At 27.6% G+C, this 20,854-nt stretch overlaps 2 protein-coding genes across 6 annotated transcripts in view; both read right to left on the reverse strand.

Annotated features, from left to right (window-relative positions):
- Positions 1–2,382: 2,382 nt before the first annotated feature.
- LOC132917945 (PSME3-interacting protein) lies at positions 2,383–4,819 on the reverse strand. 2 transcript variants are annotated; one of them, XM_060978950.1, is made up of 7 exons: positions 4,716–4,819; positions 4,451–4,636; positions 4,281–4,379; positions 3,906–4,113; positions 3,685–3,818; positions 2,684–2,778; positions 2,383–2,613 (listed from the first exon to the last, which is right to left on the reverse strand). In XM_060978950.1, the coding sequence occupies exons 2-6, from the start codon at positions 4,545–4,547 to the stop codon at positions 2,711–2,713; spliced, it is 606 nt and encodes a 201-aa protein (XP_060834933.1). In that variant the 5' UTR covers positions 4,548–4,636; positions 4,716–4,819; the 3' UTR covers positions 2,383–2,613; positions 2,684–2,710. The 2 variants fall into 2 exon arrangements, with proteins under 2 accessions (XP_060834933.1, XP_060834932.1); XM_060978949.1 differs by having other exon boundaries at positions 4,451–4,775.
- A 3,478-nt stretch (positions 4,820–8,297) lies between these two features.
- Positions 8,298–20,854, reverse strand: part of LOC132932430 (facilitated trehalose transporter Tret1-like) — a 41,963-nt gene continuing 29,406 nt past the window's right edge. For all 4 annotated transcript variants that reach the window (XM_060998805.1, XM_060998806.1, XM_060998808.1 and 1 more), the window contains exons 3-7: positions 12,865–13,214; positions 11,185–11,463; positions 10,348–10,656; positions 9,378–9,486; positions 8,298–9,150 (exon numbers count right to left, since the gene is read on the reverse strand). In XM_060998805.1, the coding sequence (XP_060854788.1) occupies positions 8,846–9,150; positions 9,378–9,486; positions 10,348–10,656; positions 11,185–11,463; positions 12,865–13,214 (1,352 nt within the window). In that variant the 3' untranslated portion in view covers positions 8,298–8,845. The remainder of the gene's footprint in view (positions 9,151–9,377; positions 9,487–10,347; positions 10,657–11,184; positions 11,464–12,864; positions 13,215–20,854) is intronic.

A 20,854-nucleotide genomic window follows, 5' to 3' on the forward strand; every position in this document is an offset into this window, starting at 1 on the left:
ATTTCGTTACCTAGTATTGCAAATTTTCAATTAGAATTAAGAAATTCTCATTCAATACATTATGTATATATATATATATATATATATATATACTTATACGTATAAAAATATACTAATTTTGGGATAGATGGTTTTTTTTTTACATTAAGTAAATTAAGTGCCAAATAATATTTTTAAGCCTATGTGAACATGAACATATTCAATGTTTAATGGAGCTCAGTTAGCCACAATTAGCCTTCAAATTATTTTTTACTTTGGTTTTCTAGGACTCTAGCCCTTGTAACTATTAAATCCTAGTTACGCCCACGAAGCTCACTAATTTCTTGAAAAAAAAAAATAAATTGAAATAATGTTGATTTAATTGAATTAAGGACTTACAAAGTTACAAAGCAATAAAACAAAATGCATGGAATTTAATGATGCAATAATATAAATAATAATGGTTTTTTTTACTTTGGGCAGACTTTGAAGTTTTAATACAATATATAGTTTTTTTTTTTTTTAATAATAATAAAACCAAATGCGCACTTATACGCAAATACGCATACACATATTATAATACAGCAACACCGATAATATAATTAATATTATATACCTATACCTATAACTGAATTCCATTCAAGAAAATGCTTTTATGCAAATGTCCATCTGCCTGCCAAGTGACCCTTTTCAAGTTCTTGTCACTATGATGGGTTTCTCTTTTATGGTGCAAACCTAACACTGATATTGTATGGTAAATGGTAATATATTATATAGTAGGTATAATATTATGTGAATAATAAAATGTCGACCTTTATAATCCTATATACCTAGTTATACCTGTAGCCAGCTGTAGAATATCGTTTTTCTATTTAAACGTATCTAGCGCATTAAATACAGGAAATAACATATTTTTAATCATTATTTTGCTGAATATAAATTTAATAATATTATATTCTAACAAGAATAATAAATTAGATAAGCGAATCCTGATAAAGTATTGTAGTTGATGTGTTTTAGATGCCTATCCATAATGCTGTGTTTTAAAGTACCTAGGTGTAATAAAATGATCTTGGTAACATTTGACTGTTCGAGGAAGTTAATACTATGAATATTACATTGTTACTTTGTTAGGTATTACTTTATTAGATGCTTTAGATAGGGGTTAAGAATTAATTTTATATTAGGACCCCATTTGAAATTCAGGAAGTTACGTTGGTCATATTTAACTAAAGAAAGTAAAAGCAAAATCAAATGAAAATTATAGGCACATTATACTATGATTTATTATACATGGTAATAAGATAACAAAATTGTAATCACCATTTAATGTGTTTGTTACACCTAATATATTGTATTTTATTTCATTTAAATGAATAAGGTATAAGTACTACATATAGGTAATAATCTTAACTACATTATTACAAAAAACCTATATTGTTGTATAAATAAATAAAAAATTTAATTTATACATAATTAACTTCTTTTTTAATTTGTACCCAGAAGTTATTTTCAAAACGAAAAGATCTAGTCTTTAATCAGTTGAAACTATTTGTACTTCCAACATTTTTGTAGATATTCATATTATATTACAATGTAAAACTGTTGTCTTAATTATTGGGACCCTTCAGTAATCTACCTACAAAAATGTATAATTTAATTATTTGTTGGCAGTACCCTGAGTTGGGCAAAATATTGTCAATATAATTATTCGAATATCAGTAGCAATTCAATTTAATATGACATAATCAAAAGAAGAAGATTGTATGGCATGTCAAATCCCAATGTAAAATAGGTCATACCATCATAGATGACAATTTTCAATAATTAGCTATAAAGGTTAGGTCTCAGAATGAGAAAACCCTTGTTGACTACAAAAAAATTATTAATAGATTTACTTTATTAAAGATGTTACTTTTCAAATTACTCAGTAATTTTTATGATAAAGAAAATAACAAAAACAAATGATAAGTACCTAAGAACAATTTTCAATATTTGTAAATAATAACTAAATTATACATTTTTTATGGTAGATAAGAGTTACCAACGCAATAATGTACCTACAACCTATGTATGTACAACTACAAGGCATACATTTACCTACCTGTATAATATGTCCAGCAGTATATACAATAACTAACATTAGTGATCAAACTAGGAAAAAGTCTTAATGATCTGGGAATTGTACATAATGGCCAAATAATGGGCAAAGTAAATTAAAAATATTGTTATAAATTTACTTAATAATAAAATATTAAAATTGAACCAATAAAAGAAAATAATTGAATATAATACTTGTATTTTATTAATACATCTATATACTAATATTTTTAATTAAGTTTTTCTACTGTTTTATTAAATTAAAATAATGATTATTATAAATAAATTTAATATAATAATAAATATCATAACAAAATAATGAGGATATATTTGATGAGATTATATTTTACATCTTTTATCATAAAAATACAAAACGAAAAACAATTAGGCAATTCAATTTATTTATGTTATATAATTTTAAATGTATACTGTTAGACTTATACGTATAATATTAAGTCGAAATATAAATAACAGTTGAATTTATGAAACACTTAAATATTTTAGTTGTTATTTAACTGAAAAGTTCTTACTTTCCTGAAACAAAAGTATGAGCAAATGAAATTATTTATAAAATTATGATACCAAAATAAAATAATAATTTCACCTAAATTTCTAAAGTGTATACAAGGAACTAGTCATCTTCGCTATCAGAACTGTCTGAATATGCAAGACCTGGTAAAATATTAGATTTGGTTTCACCTGAAAAAATAATACATACATACAATACATATTTATTACATATAATTTACATGCAAAATTTCACTAATTTAGGTATCAATGATTGACATTTTACTTAATGGAAATATCAACACAAACCTATTTAAAAAATTATTAATATTAGAATAAAATTTAATACCTAATACAAACAATGTTGTAGTGTTATAATTTAATTCATTTACATACATACATATTATAGAGTTATGTTTGTTTTTTTATTAATATGTATGTTGTATCAACATATAATAATTAATCAATTACCCAAATTTAGATTGTCAAAATGTTTAAGCTAACATTAAAATAACAGTAAATAAAACAAAACTATGCATGTTAAATACTTTCAACTGAATAGAGTAGAAAATTAAATTAGTTGAATGACATAACTATTTATACTAAAAGAACAATAGCTCTAAAAAAAAAGAATAAGGATAAAATATATTGATACATAGCTGGTTGTAAATTTGACCAAGTTGTATATTGCAGTAGATATTTTTCTATATCAAGTAAATAGCAGTCTATAGTTAATTTATTATACATTTATATACATTGTATTAGGTATAGCATTTAAGCATTTTTATGTGTTGCATATTTTTTTTAACTATAACTAATTATTTTGAAAAACTGATCTAATTCTATGTAGTGATAAAGTTTACAAAAAAAAATTTGTTATAATAAATGATTTATCAAATTAAATTGTAAAGTCTACTTCAATAATTTTTTTTCTTTCTAATAATTATACACATTATGGTACCTTAAATGAATTGTGATAGAAAATAGTAAATACAAATGAAGCTAATTATAACTATAAAGAAAATATTTTAATTAATATTATTTATTTTTTAAATACATGTGTGTTTATTAGATAGACAATACAATATACTATCATACCTATTGATTTCTCTGGTAATATTTTAGAATCATCAGTGGTAGGTTTAAGTTTTTTTGAAGGATTAGTAGGTTCTTCAGATGTTCTTTTCTTTACGATTGCACCAGCTAATAGTTTACTCTGTGTTTTTCTTGTTCTGCCAATAACATAATAAATACAAAATATATATTTATTTTACCAATACTTTATTTACTAATATAAATTGTCAAACATAATTACTCACACACTATTTTTCAAAGTCTGTGGTTTAGGAATAGAGGCCACTAATGGAGAAACTACAGTTTCACACTGAAGAGTTGATACTTTTGAACGAAACTCTTCAATCTGTCTGGCCTCTTCAATTAATTGACGTCTTTCTTCATCCATTTTTGTTTTATCAACTAGTTCAAGAAATCCTACTTCATCATCATCCAGTCCTCTAATCATGTTTTCTAAACAAATTTATTATGAAAGAAATTTCTAATTGAAAAACCACTCCCCATTACACTTTGAAGTTTAGACTTAAATTATTTTAAACAGTTACAACAATTTATTTACCAAAAAATTACTTCATGTGTATTAAGGAGTTGTTTTAACAAATTTTGCACAAACTATTTACTGAGTTTATGAGTTTCTTCATATTCGTATTCTTTTTTTCTGCGTTGTTCTTCGAGTCTATCGAACAATGATCGATGATCATACTGTTCTTCGGGTACCACTATAACATAACATAAAATACAATTTTTATTAAAATTACCAGGTTAAGATGAACTTGAACTATCACGTTACCCAAAGGCTGTTCAGCTGTTCTAACTTTGTCCCATTCTTCTTGACGAATTCTGCGCCGTTCGGCAAGCTCTGTTTCCGAAACAAATCCGGAACTCATGTTTGTAACAATTGTCTGTTACGCCGAAAAAGTTAAAGAGATAGATGGTTTTTACATTTTTTTGTAACCGTCGCTGTCTATGTTATCACCTTTATGAAAATATAAATGGAAATTATTGCAGTCATTACCTGGACGATATTTGATTTAACTTAATTTAAAAATACCTACATGGCTATTAAGTAATCAGTAATAAATATCAACAGTTGGTAAAAAATACATAATAATAAATAATAATATTAATATTATGTTTATATTATAATTGTATCTGTCGTTGAATGATAGTGTTATCCTTAGATAACGTTTTCGAAAACCGTTCCAAAGAGTATAGGAACGATCATCGTTTATATTAGTGATAACTGATAAGGACTTTTTAAATACCTACCATATTATAAAATATAATATTAAGGTATATTAAAATGTAACAAAAAAAAAAATTAACTGAATATTTTCACATCATATATTTCTATGTAAGAGAACCTAATCATTTTTTAAGTTATACCTATTTTATTTAAAAATGTTAGTTCTTATATTTCTACATACATTGTACGTTAGGTACTTTTTTATCTTGTACTACCTACTATTTCTTGATAGTTGATACATAGATAATAAATAATAATTAATAATTAATAATTTAACGTGTAAACGTAATGCTCATTAGCCGCGTATAGACGTATAGTATTTAATATTTTTACGAGTAGCAGCCAGCTTGTTATTAGTATTGCTTATTAAGCTTTATAGTCTATACCAACTATAGTCTCCTATAGCCTTATAGGCTATAATGAATATACTTATACATATTAACGATTTTTTAAGACGTTTATTTTGTTACAATTGATTTTATAAACCTATTCGACATTACGAAAAAAAAATGTTTGTATTTATAATTTTATTAATTGTTTTAAACGGTGCACCGTAACACTGCGCAGTGCGCATACATCGTGACCATTTTGTAATATATCACCTTAACTCCGCATACGCAGTTTTGTTTTTAACATATTTTTTTATTTTATTGTTTAAATACAAAATACAATATAATATGTTATTAAGGTTAAATAAAAATAATATTAGACAAGTAACTAATTATATACCTAATAAAAATAATAATTATTAATGCATAACTACAACAAACATCGTCGTTGTCAGTATAAAATGCATTGGTTATAAATTAAAATTAAAAAAATAAAATTATAATGTAAATTAAAATAAATAAAACTAAATTAAATAGACTTGTATAATGACCTTAAACTAACCTTAGAGATGATGATAGTTGAACAACTAATGATGAGTGATCACTGCCGATTCGTTGAATCACAAAGACATGGAAAATTAATCGGTGCACAATAATGATTAGATATGACTTTGCAGATATAATAGTTTAAGTTCACCTGGTTTTACGCCGATATAGCGCTATCTTTATTAATTTTATGGCATCTTTTGGTGTTAACAATTTTCTTATAATTCGGAGCTGTGGTGCGTCAGTTTTAAAAGCCAAACGTGGCTTAGCGACATTTATAACTAGGAATATTTAAACGAAAATATAATAATTGAGAGTGGCTCAATGCGGCAATAACAAAAAATATATATTCAAGAAAAATGCATACAAAAATAGAAGAAAAAAAACTATTTAAAAAAGTGGACATCGGATAGGAGAACACGATCAACGAGAATGGGAGATATACGATATGGCGAAGTGGGTTTAAGATAGCGAGTATAATATTATAGTAGGCGGTTCACCGATCTCACTGTAAGCCATCGCAGGTCGCCTTTGCAACGTTATCGCAGCTGGTCGTGCAGACGCGGGCGTGTTTGCTCAGGTGATGCGACGATCATATTATTATGATTACAGACGAGGCTCGACTTCTTAGGCGGCGGGAGCGACCTGTGCGCGCGTTCACGGCACAGATGATGACGACGGTCGGCGGAGATCGCGATACACGGAGCGAACGAAGATTTGATGCTGCGGAATCGGCGACGAGCGGAGACGAGCCGTGAAAAAGAGTGGAGATTCAGAGGACCGAGCAGCAACGCGCATTGCGGTCACGATACTCTCCGTAGACTTATTATTACCTATTAATATTATTATTATATTTCGGACTAAACAGTGTGGTCACGATTTAAGGTACCACTAAATATCTCAGCTGGATAGCCTTGTATTGAAGTGATTATTTTAGAGGGCCAAGGGAGTAGGGGGTACTTAAATACACATTTATTTATGATTTTAAAATGTTTTACACTTTTGCAGGTGTGCGCATGTGCAATACAATTTACATTTTTTAAACGGAAACACTATATTTCAAATTTAAGATTTTTTTTAAACATTTTTCTATAAAAAAAACTGACCAAGTTAAGAAAGTCAACATTTGAGTTTATGCATAATTCGTGTCAGCGGCGCCGGACCCGTGCCCCGCGGAAACTCGACGTTTCGGGGTTCGGTGTCACGCGACTCTAACGGCGATCACCGGACGCAGACGCGTTAAAATGTGTTTTTCTGCGTGAGTCACTAAGCCACGTTCTTTTTGTTTGTTGAAAATGTTGAAAATGTTAATAAAATGTCTCTGTTTATATAAAAATTAATTGCTTCTTCTTTTTTATATTGTTAAGGGTATAACACTTAAATGATGTTACCTAGTTAACGAAATAATGACTAAAAAAATCATTAATATATAATATTTATGTATGCTTAACAGAAGATTCGTTTGTACATAAAGTTATACATGAGTACATACGCGACATACGCTTTAAATACTAACAACGTATTACGTATTTACATAGATAATGTTTCAAGAAATAGTTGAAACATCGTATACAGCAAGGTATAAGGATTGTAAGTATATGCCATATGTGTTATTTGTGGAGCTAGGGATTTTCTAGGAGTTTGCATGTTTTTCAATAATCATTAATAATATAGCTAAGTAAAATATAAATATGTTTCATAGCAATACAAGTGTAGGTATGTTTAAAATGTATAGATGCATATTTCACATATTTGACAATTTGACATATAAAATAAATATTTTAAAATTAGAGTTTTTCTCGCTGATCACTATTGCATTGTTACTTATAGGTACATCTGAAGCATGTTTCAAAGAAAATAAATCGGAAAAAAAAATAATAATAAACTATTTATAATTTTGGCAATTTTGCAAATATTATCTAGATATTAAAATAAATAGATTTTATTCAATACTATGATCAAAAGTCGTAAACTATATAAACCATATTTTTTTAATCCATATTTAATGGTTCTTTAGGACATAAATACATACATATTTTAAGGTTTTTTAGGACATGAAGTTCCTAACCCTATTTATAACTTACTATGTACTTAGGTATATACTTTTTCCGTAAACCTAAATTTTGAACACCAGTATCTACAATAGAAGATTTGTAATTTGAATAATTACATTTTTAATTACTAAAATTAATTGACTGCCTGTTTATTTTATCATTGAATTGTGCTGTAAAATACATAACATTTCAATCGAAAATTCTTAACATGATAAAATTATTGTAGGTATTAAAATAAAAGTAACTTAAGATAAATTTAATTTTTAACAAATAAGTAGGTACTAGTTTAACCCTTATCTGAGGTTGATTTTGTATTTAATAACTGCAATATCAATAGTCTACTTTTAATGCTTAATTAATAATATTTGCATATTTTTATTTTTATTAAATTTTCTTTGGACCTATAAAAATGTATTATTTAACAACTACTTGCCCGTTTTGAAAACATTAAAATGCAATAAATACTTAAAAAATTATATATTCAACAAATGCTACAAAAATATTTTTACTCTTTGATTTTAACAAATGAAAAAAATTATAAATTAACATATTATTAATATACATATTATAATGTTATTCAATAGTATGCCAAAATATATATATATCTATTTCACGCATACAATTATAGACTGATCAATGACAATATGTACCTACCACAACAGTGTATCGTGTCGGATGGAATTACTTGTGTATGATAAGGTTATTTAAAGTATTAATAATATTATAATAATAAACAAATAATATAATGTATAAATAAAGTCTTCATTATATAAAATAAAATAAAAAATAAAAATATTGAGTACAAAATTTACAATGTTGATTATTGAATCGTATGAATGTATATAACTAATGGCTAATATCGGATTTTAAGACTAACGATAATTAATAAATTGGCTGTTGTCTATCACATATATTTATATATGTAAATATAAATATCATGAAGACAATTTAGAGAAGTTTTAATCAAATGAAAAATAATCAGTCGCTTTTGTACAAAATTGTATCATGTATTATGCTCTGGTCATTTTGTGGTTCCCGGATTTGTTTCTTCCGTGCAATATGTCCTGGATTTCTTGAAGTGTCTTGCCTTCGGTTTCTGGCAACAAAAACGCCGTGAATAACAGCGCTAGTATACAACAGACGGCAAATAACCAGAATACGAAATGTATGCCAATAGCTTCGCACACCATATTGAACATCTTCGTCAATACAAAGCCCAAGATCCAGCAGAAACTGGCTGTTAAGGCCGATGCCACAGACTTAAGATTGGTCGGAAATATTTCTCCCATAATAGCCCATGGCAGCGGACCGAAACCTGAAAATTGTTTCAAAATAAAATTGATTCACGATTTTGTTCATTTAGGTCCATCAAGTACGTAGGTATATTAAGTACTATAATGCATATATTACTTTGTATATACCTAGTTTATATTAGCTAGGTTATTAATAATAATATTCTCGCGGGACTGAGTATATTAATCAATTTTAGACCAAAACTCATACTAAACATTATACAGTTTAAAACAAATTTAGATTACATACCGAGACAATAAGTAATGATGAAAAGCACCAAACTTGTAACCGGTAACCATCCAATAGAACTCACATCTCTTCCTGAATTTTGTAAGTAGAAAAACAAGCCAAGCGCTCCCTGTAATAATATCACAACAATAAAAATATATTAAAACGATTTTTATGATGGACATCTATATAAAATATATAATATATAACTGGGTGATTATTTTTTACGTAAGTCTGCAGTCAACATCAAACACCCCCCACCCCACAGACAATTGTGAGTTTTTTTATAAATATAATAAATACTAACAATAGTACAATACTATAGGTAGTCAAGTATAATATTTCATTATATTTATGAAGAATAAGTATGGTACAACGATTGGAAATTCAAAGTCCAACAAAATGAATTCTACCACACTATATAATATTCACTCTATAAATTGATCCGTGTCCGAATATCATTCTTTGAATAATCTCCAACCCCCTCCATTCTGTATACTGGCTTGAACGTCACCAATGTCTGATTTTTTTCCGTTAAAAGTTTTTTTTTGTATTTTTGTTACCTTTTTTATATTAAATTATTGTTTTCTACAGGATAGATTGTAAATATCGTATAGAAATACATATAGCACCGGCGCTAGTAAAATACTTGTTAAATAAATTAATAGGAATTTAAATAAAATAAAGTGTATTTTCTATAAAGACGTATGTAATTATAATTATCAACGTATATTCTTAAAAAGTAAAACACCCCCAAAACTTTATCATGCGTACGTTCCTGGCATTGGTATAAGTTTTTTCAAAAACTGTGCACACAAAGTAATAATAATTAAAGGTTATGATTTTTATATGAATAAGTAGTTAATCGACTCGCGTTAAAATGAATATTATATATCAAAATGAACGTATATAATATTAATATAATATATTATACATATTATTACCGTTATTGAGACGTTGCCAAAGTACTTAAATATATTATCGTACTTACGTCGGTAATTGCCATTCCGATTGCCGAGATGTACAGTAGCGTTCTCATTGTAGTCATCTTAGCCAAGGTCGGTGTCGCACCAGCGGCGACCAACATCACCGTTCCGACGATTATTGTGGACACGCTGGCAGATAGATCGACACCGGTCTTCCGGAAAATTGTCTCACTGTACAGCAGCACCACGTTGATGCCGCTGAGCTGCTGCCACGCTACCATAGCACAGGATATAACCACCGCCCTGATGTTGCCCTTGTTGGCGAATAGTTCGCCGAAACCAGACTTTTGTTTCTTCGCATCGTCGACGGATTTCTGTAACGCGAACGACGGATTAGTATATCTATATTATTAATTATATATGATCATTGTTTATATTTTTTCTGATATTTATAATTAAGTCCATAATATTATTAGTGTAAACAATAATTAATAAGACAATAAGTCATTATTTTAAAACTTTTTTAGTGTTTTTTTACGGGGGTATTTTAAATTTTTTATTAGAAAATAAAAACATGTGATTGATAATATTATAATACGCTATAAGTATATAATTGGAAATTTGGACGGCTTTTATAATTAAGTATCAACTTATTATATATATATAATTCAATGACAACTCGTGATGTTCTGAGCTGATGGTACATAAAATAATATATAATAAAATCAACAACATAAATAATAAAATATGTTCAACACAAATTAAAAATATTAAAAAGACAAAAAATGATCAAGTTTTTTACAAAGCAGCCGATTTTTACTATTGAGCCCTTTCTCTTAAGACTCGTCGAATCGCGTGGCTGATGACAATATAATATATGTATAATGTATAGAGGTTCGTACCTTGATGTCTTCAAGCTCTTTGATCAGAGCCGTCTCTTGTGGGTTACCGCGCAACCACCGTAACGATTCCATGGCCTTCTGTTCTCCACCAGGCCGTATCAACAGCGACTGTGGCGAGTCCGGCATCCACACGAACATGCCGAAACACAGGACGGGTGTCGCCAGGGACACGATGACCAACGTTAGGTACGACGTGTACGGTCCGACAATGTATTCGAGCAAAAATCCGACGACCAAAAAGAACTGCATCAGTGTACCCAACGAAGATCTCAGACGCATCTAAACAATAATACGATATTATGAACAAACATATATGTTATATATATATTATGATCACTGGTCGACCGTAATTCCATGATGTAACATATTATTATAGTGTATTTATGTGTTATATGAATATTATACAGCAACTGAACGGGATTCACAATGTCAACTACCGCGATATGTCTAAGGTAAATACTGCCTTAACCAACTTCGGCGAAATCTACGTAAGATTGTGCTGGTAAAGTAGAATTTAATATCACGTTTTGTTCATTATTATTGTTAAGTATAAACGACTCTAAACAATTTTAAAGTACCTATTAAATGTACCATATGAACAGAGACTAATATTGAATAGATGTGGTTATGATATAATTTATTATTATTTTTATCATTATTTATTATTATAATGTAAACCACAGTCACAAAATATACTGTTAATATTTATTCTTTTTATGTCATTTGAACTTAAAATATAAACAAACAAAATTTATTTGAAATTTACACAAATCGAGTTAATTCTTATTTTTTTTTTATAATTATTTTATTACCTACTGGCTACTAATATTAAAAATTGTAATTATTTTATAATTGAAAATCAATAAAATTAATTAATATAATCATGACACACAATATGTGTAAATAAATGTAAGATACAGACGTATCGTCCGGTTGATAGTCAAAACGTTTTTAAAACGATAGGGTACATTTTAAAATTATTTTTAAGTCTTGCACATAAAATAAAAATGTTAACCAATTATTTTAAGGTATTTTATCGGCTTCCTATATAAACACATAGTACCTATAATAATTAATCATATTCTTGACTCATGTATATAAATCGTAAATAATGTATTTAAAATTGTATTATATCTTTATTTTAAACAAAAATGTGATAACTCTTCCTCTCTTTCACTCTAGAGTTTTTTTTTATAACATATATTCGCATAGTTGTTAAAGGTTTTCCCGCAATCTTCTGACAATGATTGATAGTGCCTAATAGGTACTTTATCGAATACAATTAATAATTGTATCAAGCTTGCGTAGATAGGTATATAGTTGTAATTACGCCAATTAGGTTTACTAGTGTACATAGTAATTACCATAAATCATCATAATACTAATTTTGAGTTATGATCAATAAACTTTTTAACTTCATTCGGAAAATCATGCATACTTTTTGAATTACTTTTTTAATTTTTATGTGAAAATTATTAGGTTCTATAGTTATTGTTAAATGTTAATAAGCATGAAATCCACTAAATGGATTATTTTAGCATATTTGTCCGTCTCGAACGCAGAAGCGAGTTAAAATTCAGCTGGCAATCTCATCGAGACGACAACTATATATATATATAGCTATTATATTATATTATGTAGTTAACGAGCATGTTTGTGTGTGTGTACAATATATTATACCTCTGCTATTTCTGCGATGTACATTGGCACGGCGGTGAAAATGACACCGACGGCGATACCCGCCAACACCCGAGCAAAGTACAGCGCCACGAGATTGGGGATCGCGCCGATGATGATCCACGAGATTGCCGACAGCACCATGCTCAATAGTATAGTGTGCTTACGGCCCAAACGGTCCAGCAGGATTCCGGCGAGTATCGGTCCGATGGCCGCGCCCAGTGTCACCAGTGAGCCCACCCAGGAAGATTCGTCGCTTGTGATCTTCATGCCGGTTTCACCGTTTTCCAGCTTCACCAGAGTTGGCGAAGACCACGTGAGTGCACAACCGGCAGCCAGCGCGCCCATGTTCACTGCAAACGCGAGACACGATTACGGTATTAAATATGCGGTATACACAAGTAATATCTAACTATCTAAGTAATTTATTATAATTGAAAGCTTATTGAGCACATTCAATAATGTTTTTCGTTTGTAATGTGAACATATTAAGTAATGTGGGTAGGTCAATCTTATATGTTTTTCAAATTTGTCTAGAATAAATTCATTCCAGGCAAATATTAAATTTAAAATTATTTCAATGTCGATTATTTTATTATGTGGTCATGTACATTCGAGTGCGTTTACATTGAACTAATTTCCGAGTCCGTCTCATAATTATTACGTGAAACGGGTTTGACAGACGATAAAATAATACCGATGGATTTATCAAATGTTAAACAAACTACAAAGTGCATATTATATTCGTAACGTACGAGACTATATTAAATATGATTATAAGACAATTAATAATACGTTGTGACTTGTGAATGAGGTTTACGAAAGGTTCGATTTGTTAGCGTACTGAGGTTAAACTGGTCTCGGTTACAATTTGAAAACTAAATGCATTGATACTAATTATCGAGACTAGAACAATATTATATGTCGTATAATAATTGCTGCTGTCGATAATTTTTTATTTCACTGTTCAAGCACAATTCGTGTTTGTATGAGTCGTTTCGTTCACGCGACAACACAACGATATCAATAACGTACTCGGAGCTCCGAAGAAAATATGTACCTATATTTAATTTACATATACGACTATATATTACGCGAACTTTCGATTACTACCTATAGTGTTTTTATATAAACACAATGAATTTTGTTAAACAGTTTAAAGATATATTACAGTATAATATTTCAGTTATCAATGGGCGAGAAACGGAATCAAATTAACAGCTTTTATGTACTAAATTGAGTATATGTGGTCGCCAAATCATATTATTTTTTTTATCGTTTTAATTATAATAGATAACTTGTATTATGATTTAACTATTACTTGTTTTTAAAATATCAATTTTTGGTACCTATTATATTGACATTCCAAATAATTTTGTTTTCACAGAAAATATGATATGAATATATGATTATGGTAATATTACAAGTATCGGAAACGTTTCTAGTGATGTCAGTGATGATTATCTGTTCCAACTTTTGAGTATGAATAACGTTAACGCGTATACATTCTCTAAGTCCTAACCCGGGTAAAACATATCAACCTTATGTTGACTGATGAGTGACATATATATAATATGTAGTAGTGGCATATATTTTATGTAGAGAAATTTGAAGGATGGTTATTTGATATTTTTTCTATATGAGTTTTTACATTCCAAGAAAATATTAGAAAGAACACGGATAGGAATTTTTAAAATAAAAAAAAAAATGAGTCCGTAATAGAGTTGACGCTATTTTATAAGCGAAAATCAAATCACAATAATAATTAGTGGTCAAATGTTTAATATTGGGATATTCTAAATGTATACACAAAATACCAATTACATATTATAATATACAATCAGAAATAAGTAGATAGGTATTATAATAAAATATAATTTTACTGCCTATAATCTAATAAGCGTAAAAATGACGCACGGGTAAGGAATAAACTAAATTGAATTTGCTTGATCATTTAAGTATAAAAATTTATGAAAAAAGTTTAATTTGTGTTATAGACGTTAATGAGTGATGACTGATGAGTAATGACTGTGTATAAAATAATATAATAAAGTAATAATGTTTAAATGCCACATTTATTTGTAATATATCTTATGTTGTCAAAAATATTTAACTTTTCAGACTTGTACTATTATAATTTTGAAATTTATAGATACCATAAGTTAGGAATGTCTTATTGAAATACATTTAAAAAAATGTGTATGCGTTTTGTGCTTATTATTTAATTATAAGTATCACAAATGCCAGGCAACCTGAAAAGACTACCTTGAGTCAATGAGCTCTGTATAAATACATACCCCAAACCTTCTTAAGTCAGTTATCTCTAGATAAATACATACCCCTTAAGAAAAAATCCTAAGTAGTCCGCTATTATAGTTGTATCTATTTGATAGAAATCGTTTACTTTGTTTGCTTACTGTCGGCGTCTAATGGGATTTAAATTTTTTTTTTAATCCTACCTTGTTATTAATTAATTAATATTTTTGTTTTGTCACATATATTGCTTAATTTATATTTACATTTGGCAACGATTACCTACAAAATTCCTCTTAACTTTAATAACCAAATATACCTCATATCCAATAACGAGCCAATGACAAAATCGTGTCAGCTAAATAAAGGCCATTGCATGGTATCAGGTGTACCAGAGTTCATATCGTCTAATCTTGAGGCTTGACAGTGAAATAGTTATAGGTATAAATTATTTTTTGACAGCAATAGTAATCTATTTTATTTTACATTCTCGTAACCCGTAAAAGTGTTTATTAGTGAACGGTTTTCGTCTATCGTCACGTATTCGGATAACGAAATTGGGATGTTTACGATTTTTTTCAAGAACGTCATATATTACGTTCCTTCGCGATATAATTGTACTGCTTTTATTTATTTATTTATTTATGTAATAAATATTATGTTACTAGTGCTATAAGTATATTTATATTGCAACTGAAATGTTGGGCTATTAGCTATTGCAATAAGTGGATTACACTACGGGATACCATAACTTTTTAATATGAAAATTTTAAATACAAAAATTTGCCATCTCTCCGACTCTCCGAGAGCTCAATATCTATTCGTCGTTTAACGTTTTACATTGGAACGCGTTTAAATGTATGCAGTGATAACTTTATGCTGATGATCTTGGACCATTCTATAGTATGCACTAGTGGTACTCGGATGTTAGAAGATGTAAATAATAATTTAAATGTTTTTGCAGTAAAACACGTATGTTTAACATAACATAAATATTATTATAATAATATGGCTGACGAACAAGAAAATGTTTATCCATCTCTCCCTGACTCTTTCTCTTTCTCTTTCTCTCTCAATCAATCACGGTTCGCTCTGCAATCATATATATAACTTTAAAAACAACACTCCAAATAGTCGTCAGTGATGTATACTATTATTGCGAACATTATCTCGCATTTAAACGTACCGCGGTTTTAGTGTGATGAGTTTCCACATACTTTCAAAGTATTTTTCTCGTGTTAAGAAAGCTCGATAAAAAACCATAACAAGTAATAGTTATACGACTGCATCCAATTTGAGTCCCTAAACTAAAATACATATATTAATTGAGTCCCGTGAAAAAAAAATAATAAAACAATTGAATCCCTGTAAAACAATCTGACTATAACAATTGAGTTCCGCGGAAAAAAACTGAATACAATAATTGGTTCTCCCATATAGGTGTTGACTAGTTATAACTGTTCCAATAAAAACAACATTTTCCATCTCATTTATGCTTCTACTTCAATTTAATAAAAAGTATAAACTACAGGTCTAGGTTGAATGTATGCTTGTATTAAAAGCAATAGAAATGAATGTATAAAAATATGTACCTCCTATATATCATACGATTGTGCGATAAATATGTCTGATAAGCTGGGACCTAACTAGTACTATATAGTATATTATATCATTATAAAATTAGGAACTTAACTCAAACAATTTCAAAATTGTGGTTTTTTTTTTAGGTGGGAGGAGGTGATTCAATTTGAATAAACCGAGTTATACACCAAGTAACTATTGTTTTACTATAACTAGAAATCTAAAATGCCTATATAGATTGTATTATTCATAAAATGTACATGATTTTATAGAAGTATAATTTAGCATGACGGTCATCATATTACATACAGTCTACTACTGAAAAAAAAAAACTATAAAATAATCGTAAATAATTATAATAATAAACATGATAAGAATAATATTATATCATTGTATCTGTATTTAGTAAATACGTTGTCTCCCCTTTGAATATTTATTTTTTTTTATTCGCGTGGCATATTTTAGCGTATTTTAGATAAAATGCGCGTTGTCCGGCTAGTACATATATTTATATATTATATTTGTTACAAAAAAAAAAAAAAAATTGCCTTAACGTTTACAGATAAAAATGCACGAGACAATCATATTTGTATTATTATAATTATGGTTATACCGCGTACTAATGTGCCTAAAACAGATTAATTCAATCACTCGATAACATTAAACAAAACTTTTTGTATTTTATTAGGTACAATATATATTTTTATTATTATTATTATTTATAAAATCGTTTGCCTAAATACATTTTATAGCACTAATAAACGAATTAAAATCCTACATAATATAGACGTTTAATTATATTCTATAGTACCGTATTAACAATGATCGTAATATCTTATGGTATATTAAACGCATTATAACAATAATAACTCTTAATTACGTGCAATTTTTATAATAAAATGTCTACGAGATGATAATGAAATATAATATTAATCCCTTTAGTATGATGTCCAAACAAAATGTATGCACCTGCTTTGTTATGGCACTCGTAATTTATTGTAAACTTTTATTTGATACAATACGATTTAAGTGGCGTGCAGTTATTAACTAGTATCATAATATTATATTATAGTAGGATCTACAATACTTAAAATATTAAAAATATGTTAAATTGATTTTTGATTTTCGTTTAACACAAATGAATCAATATATTAATATAAATATAACTCGTGGCTCGTGCATGTGTGAAATATATGTACAATTTATTTATATTCGTTGGGTTATTAGATAAACAAATTATGATTATTAGATTTTAAATAGGTAAAGTAATACTAACTATAATTAAACTATACTCTTATCATAATTTATTGGCATACAATTATTTTTTAATTATGTAAAAATTGTTTCTATATATTATATTGTTTTTGATATTAACAATATTTTACTTGATTGAAATATTATACATCTTAAGACAATTTATTAAAACAAAATTTTTTTTTTCATGAAATAAGATCAATATATATTATATATATATATATATATATATTTAAAACGAAAAAATCTTAGGATAGAAGTAAGATTTTTTATTTATAGCGAATATTTTCTAATGAGAGATTATAATATAATATATATTATGCATATTACGTCAATCAACAGGTTATCAAATTAATGAATAACATCGTTTCCTATCGAATGTTAATAGTATTCAAATATAAAATTCACAAAATATAAATAAAAAGTTTATTATTAAAAAAATATATATATTTATACGCATATATATTACTTTTTACTTAAAGTATTCGAACTCAGCAACTATTTGTTTTCATATCCTGATAATTTCGTAGCAACATTATTATTTAACTTAATAACAATATCGTAAAATATAAAATAGTACAGGAAGTAAAATAATGAAATTTAATGAAAATAGTAATGATTTAAATTTTATGATATCGAAAATAGGTAGGTATATTATTTATAAGAACAGCACTTTCAAATGTATATTATATTCTAATTTCTGTTGGTAGTTTATTAAAACAAAATTAAATATTATAATTATGATCCGTATAATATGTGCAGTTAAACACAGTTTTAATGACACTGAGTTACCAAATTAAAATATATATGCGCGAGTAATATAATAATTTAATAATTTAAAACGTTTATAATAATATCTTATTAATAATATAAACGAAATTAATTGACATCCATGGACGTTTTACTAATTTTACAACTTGTACTATAAATTATTATAGGTGCCTATGTCTATAACGCTTAAGTATATTGTATCAACACGAATATGTTGTTAGTATATAGAAAATATAAAGCCTAAACGAACAAATAATCTTGTTTTTATTTTGGAAGGTCCAGTCAGACGCATATAATAATATAATACAAAGGACAAGGAATAGGATTTTACGATTTCTTTTTTTATATGGCTCTTTGTGACCCAGCATGATCAGATTTTTTTTATATATTCTGTTACAGACATATAATCCTATCCTCGACACTCCCCACTAAACTCAAAAATAAAGACTACACCTTGGGGGACGTCGTATTGCAGTGTTATAGGCATATTTTCGTTTTAGAAAATGCATTGTATATATATATATCTTTCGGTTGTCGTACATTTCCTGTTTCGTTTTGAAAAACTGGTAAAGTAATAAATTACGAAGATAAAAACAACAAGTTAGGCCTACCTACCTACCTACACATACATTATACAAAACGAATCATTTCTATCAACCGACCCAACGTGGAATTATCCAAGCATTAAAATAATAAAATGTATTTTATTTTTTATATATACCTATATAAACCGATAGTATACACCTTGATATTTTATAATACCACTGCCGTACTAGGCACATCGGTGGTTAGGTAAGATTTTTAAATAAAATATAATATAGGTAGTACGCATATCAGGGTTAAAGAAATAAAATAATGTATATCATTCATACCCCATGTGTTGCAATTATAATACGGTCTACTAGTATATACACTGTAATGTGTAGACATCAGATACACATTTGCCATTTTGGTGTGTATATACTGACATACTGCCGTTATTATGATAATTGTATACAATTATTTTATATGTATTTGAAAGTATCTATAAATAATATTTCAAAAGTAATTGTATTTGTACTCAAACACTTTTTTTTACTAAATTTTTAAATACTTTATAAGACTGTTTTGGGTAACCCACAGATAAAGTTAGAAGTACACATAAACAGTAAAGTATGACGAGGAACTATGAGCTATAGTCAATCACGTACATAAAAATTGATAATTTTGAAATAAATTTAAACAATCATATTATTTTTGCTGAGTTATAGATACATACAAAACATAAACTATTTTAGGTACAGACGACACAGAAGAAATAAAAACATGCTAATTTTATCTTCATTTGAAATATGTCAACGAAAGCACTATTGTTATAGGTATTTCTTAAACGTAAACATGACACTGGATGTTTTTATTATATATATTATATTATATACAACTACAGACTACAGTACAACAGTTTAAGTCGAAGGATAGAATCAAATTATAAACTAACCTAACAGTCGCCTTTTAAAATACCTAGTGTTGTTCCACACCACAGATTTATAAAAACATAAAACATTATAAACGATCACATAATACATTTTTGTTTTCATAATATAACTGTACTGTTGGCAATGTTATTATTTTTATTATTTTAATAAATTAAAACATTTAAAATAAATATTATTTAATTCGATATAATATATAAGTCTATTATGTTCTTTACAAGGCATTCCATTCCCTACAATATATTCCTATAAATAAAGATAAATGTTTTCAATCACAACGCATAATTTATAATAATACATAATATAAAACACTGTCTGTCTCACATCGTACATGTTAGTTAATCACTGTAATATTTCATCAATATTTTTACATTATATGTAATTTAGTTTTACATATTACCCGAGAACTGGCAATCAAAGTTATGGGAATTTATTTGAAAATAAATCTCTTATCTTATTTCCACTGCTTGAATTAAATTAATAGAAGAAAAATTTAAAATACTTATATATATTTTTTATTTTTTTTTCTTCTGATAAATAAAACAAAACAATTTAAGAACGAACAAAAAGAAAGTTAACCGTTTATATTGGGAAACCAATTCGTTTTGTATATGTTTGAAATAATGACCCAACCAGAAACGTTCCGCACCGACTATTTTGTT

The sequence above is a fragment of the Rhopalosiphum padi genome, chromosome 1 (assembly GCF_020882245.1).
Source record: "Rhopalosiphum padi isolate XX-2018 chromosome 1, ASM2088224v1, whole genome shotgun sequence".
Classification (NCBI taxonomy): domain Eukaryota; kingdom Metazoa; phylum Arthropoda; class Insecta; order Hemiptera; family Aphididae; genus Rhopalosiphum; species Rhopalosiphum padi.

Excerpts from the sequence above, each read along its gene's own strand:
- LOC132917945 (XM_060978950.1), bottom strand. The coding sequence starts at position 4,547 with ATGAGTTCCGGATTTGTTTCGGAAACAGAGCTTGCCGAACGGCGCAGA. Across the intron at positions 4,380-4,450 it reads AACAGCTGAACAGCCTTTGG|TGGTACCCGAAGAACAGTAT; the intron begins GTAACGTGATAG and ends GTTATGTTATAG. Across the intron at positions 2,779-3,684 it reads ATTACCAGAGAAATCAATAG|GTGAAACCAAATCTAATATT; the intron begins GTATGATAGTAT and ends TTATTTTTTCAG.